The sequence below is a fragment of the Cebus imitator genome, unplaced genomic scaffold (assembly GCF_001604975.1).
Source record: "Cebus imitator isolate Cc_AM_T3 unplaced genomic scaffold, Cebus_imitator-1.0 Scaffold215, whole genome shotgun sequence".
Lineage (NCBI taxonomy): Eukaryota > Metazoa > Chordata > Mammalia > Primates > Cebidae > Cebus > Cebus imitator.
In genome coordinates this window covers 3291994-3293866 of record NW_016107530.1, presented here as the reverse complement: position 1 = coordinate 3293866, position 1873 = coordinate 3291994, and the positions used below count along the sequence as shown (strand labels likewise).

Genomic DNA, 1873 nt, shown 5'->3' with positions numbered 1-1873 from the left:
CCCAGCTACTCAGGAGGCTGAGGCAGGAGAATTGCTTGAACCCAGGAGGCGGAGGTTGCGGTGAGCCGAGATCGCGCCATTGCACTCCAGCCTGGGTAACAAGAGCGAAACTCCGTCTCCCAAAAAAAAAAAAAAAAAGTCTCAACCCTTTCATAGGAGGGTAAGATCCTTCATGTCCTGGCCTCTGCTAGCCTTACAGCTCCATTTCTACCTCATTGCTACCAACACCATTTACTCCAGCAGTGCCCGGTACACCATGCTTTATCTCATCCTAAGTGCATGCTGAACCTACTATTTAGAGTAATCTTTTCCTCCAACGTAGCTTTTGTGACTTTGCTTAGCCTCAAGTCTTACCAGGCAATGTTAGGGGCATCTTTATCTGTTCTTCAAAGTCTTAAGGACACGTGTTTATTCAGGTAAACTTTTAGCTTTCTGTGTTTGCTTACTGAGAGCCTCAAGAACACTCAGGCAACAACTGTTTTCTAGTTACCTCTCCCCAGTGAATGCCTGGTATATTATACTCTACTTAGTAAATATGTAAGTGAAGATTCCCATGAATGGCAAAATCCACCAGTAGCTGATGATAAGCATGTTATAATTGGGTAAATTTTTGAGTGAAAGGGGCGTTCCTTATAAAATCTTGCAGTTGAAGACAGCAGGGAGAGGAGTGCATATGTTAACATGTAGTTTGACTATATTTTTAGATGATGTCCTTGATTGGAGAGGATGACACTTAACATTAAAGGTGGTGTCCTGGCTAGGTGCCATGGCTCACACCTGTAATCTCAGCATTTTGGGAAGCTGAGGTGGGAAGATAATTCTTAAGACCAGCCTGAACAGCATAGTGAGACCCTGTCTCTACCAAAAAAAAAAAAAAAAAAAAGCCAGGTGTAGTGGCATGCACCCGTAGGAATTCAAGGTTACAGTGAGTTGTTAATTGCACCACTGTACTCTAGCCTAGACAGTAGAGCAAGACCTTATCTTAAGAGGAAAAAAAAAAGATGGTGTCCTATATTATTTTTTTCATACTCTTTTACAGGAGGCTGAATTAAGAAAAACTAGAAAATTAACAATAGAAGATCACTTATTTTTCTGCTTTTAATTAGGTCATCCTGAATAGCTGGCATTGCTTTTCTGATGGAAGGCAATATATAATTTAGACTATAGGTTTTAGAGCCATACAGATCAGATTTTCAATACTTGCTCCATTTAGTAGCTCTGAGGCCTTATACAAGTCAACTAACCTTTCCAAGCCTGTTTCCTCAGCAATAAAATGTAGCTCATAGCCACTAGAGGGTTAGCAGAGTATGATAGCTAAGACTCTGTAGTTAGAAAGTTATAAATTGTTTGGAGTTCTTTTTTTCAATATTCATTGGCTTTCTGCAGTATACTTCTGGGAGCTACAATGTATTAGCTTTGGTTTAAAGTTCATCTAAAATTACACTGTTTTTTTTCTTTATGTTTTTTGTTTTCTTTTTTTCACAGAATACGTGGTCTTTTAAAGGGATTATCTTTAATGTGCGTTGGTTGGATTAACTTCTGTTTGCTTTGATTTCTAGGGTGTTTGCTTTGATGTACCTACTGCATCAGTAACAGAAATACAGGTATTCTTTTCTCTTAGATTTTAATGTTAACGTACCTAAATTGTAGAATGTTGATTATGAAAATACAGTATAATAGATTGGGATATAGTAGCTCTGACTCCTTTAGTAAGAGATAATTGATAATTAAATTTTGGGATTTTTCCCTCTAGCTTTTTAATTCTGATATTTTTATAGTTGGATCCACCTGGTTCCTGTATTTCGTTACAATATCCAACTCTCCCTGCCTTTTAACACCATGTATGTTATATAGGTGTGTGTGTGTGTGGTTT

At 38.1% G+C, this 1873-nt stretch overlaps 1 protein-coding gene across 1 annotated transcript in view; it reads left to right on the top strand.

The window, feature by feature from the left end:
* The window catches only part of DDX21 (DExD-box helicase 21), a 31031-nt gene that overhangs the window by 25940 nt on the left and 3218 nt on the right, over positions 1-1873 (top strand). The window contains exon 14 of the mRNA XM_017548934.2: positions 1560-1604. Coding sequence (XP_017404423.1) covers positions 1560-1604 — 45 coding nt within the window. The remainder of the gene's footprint in view (positions 1-1559; positions 1605-1873) is intronic.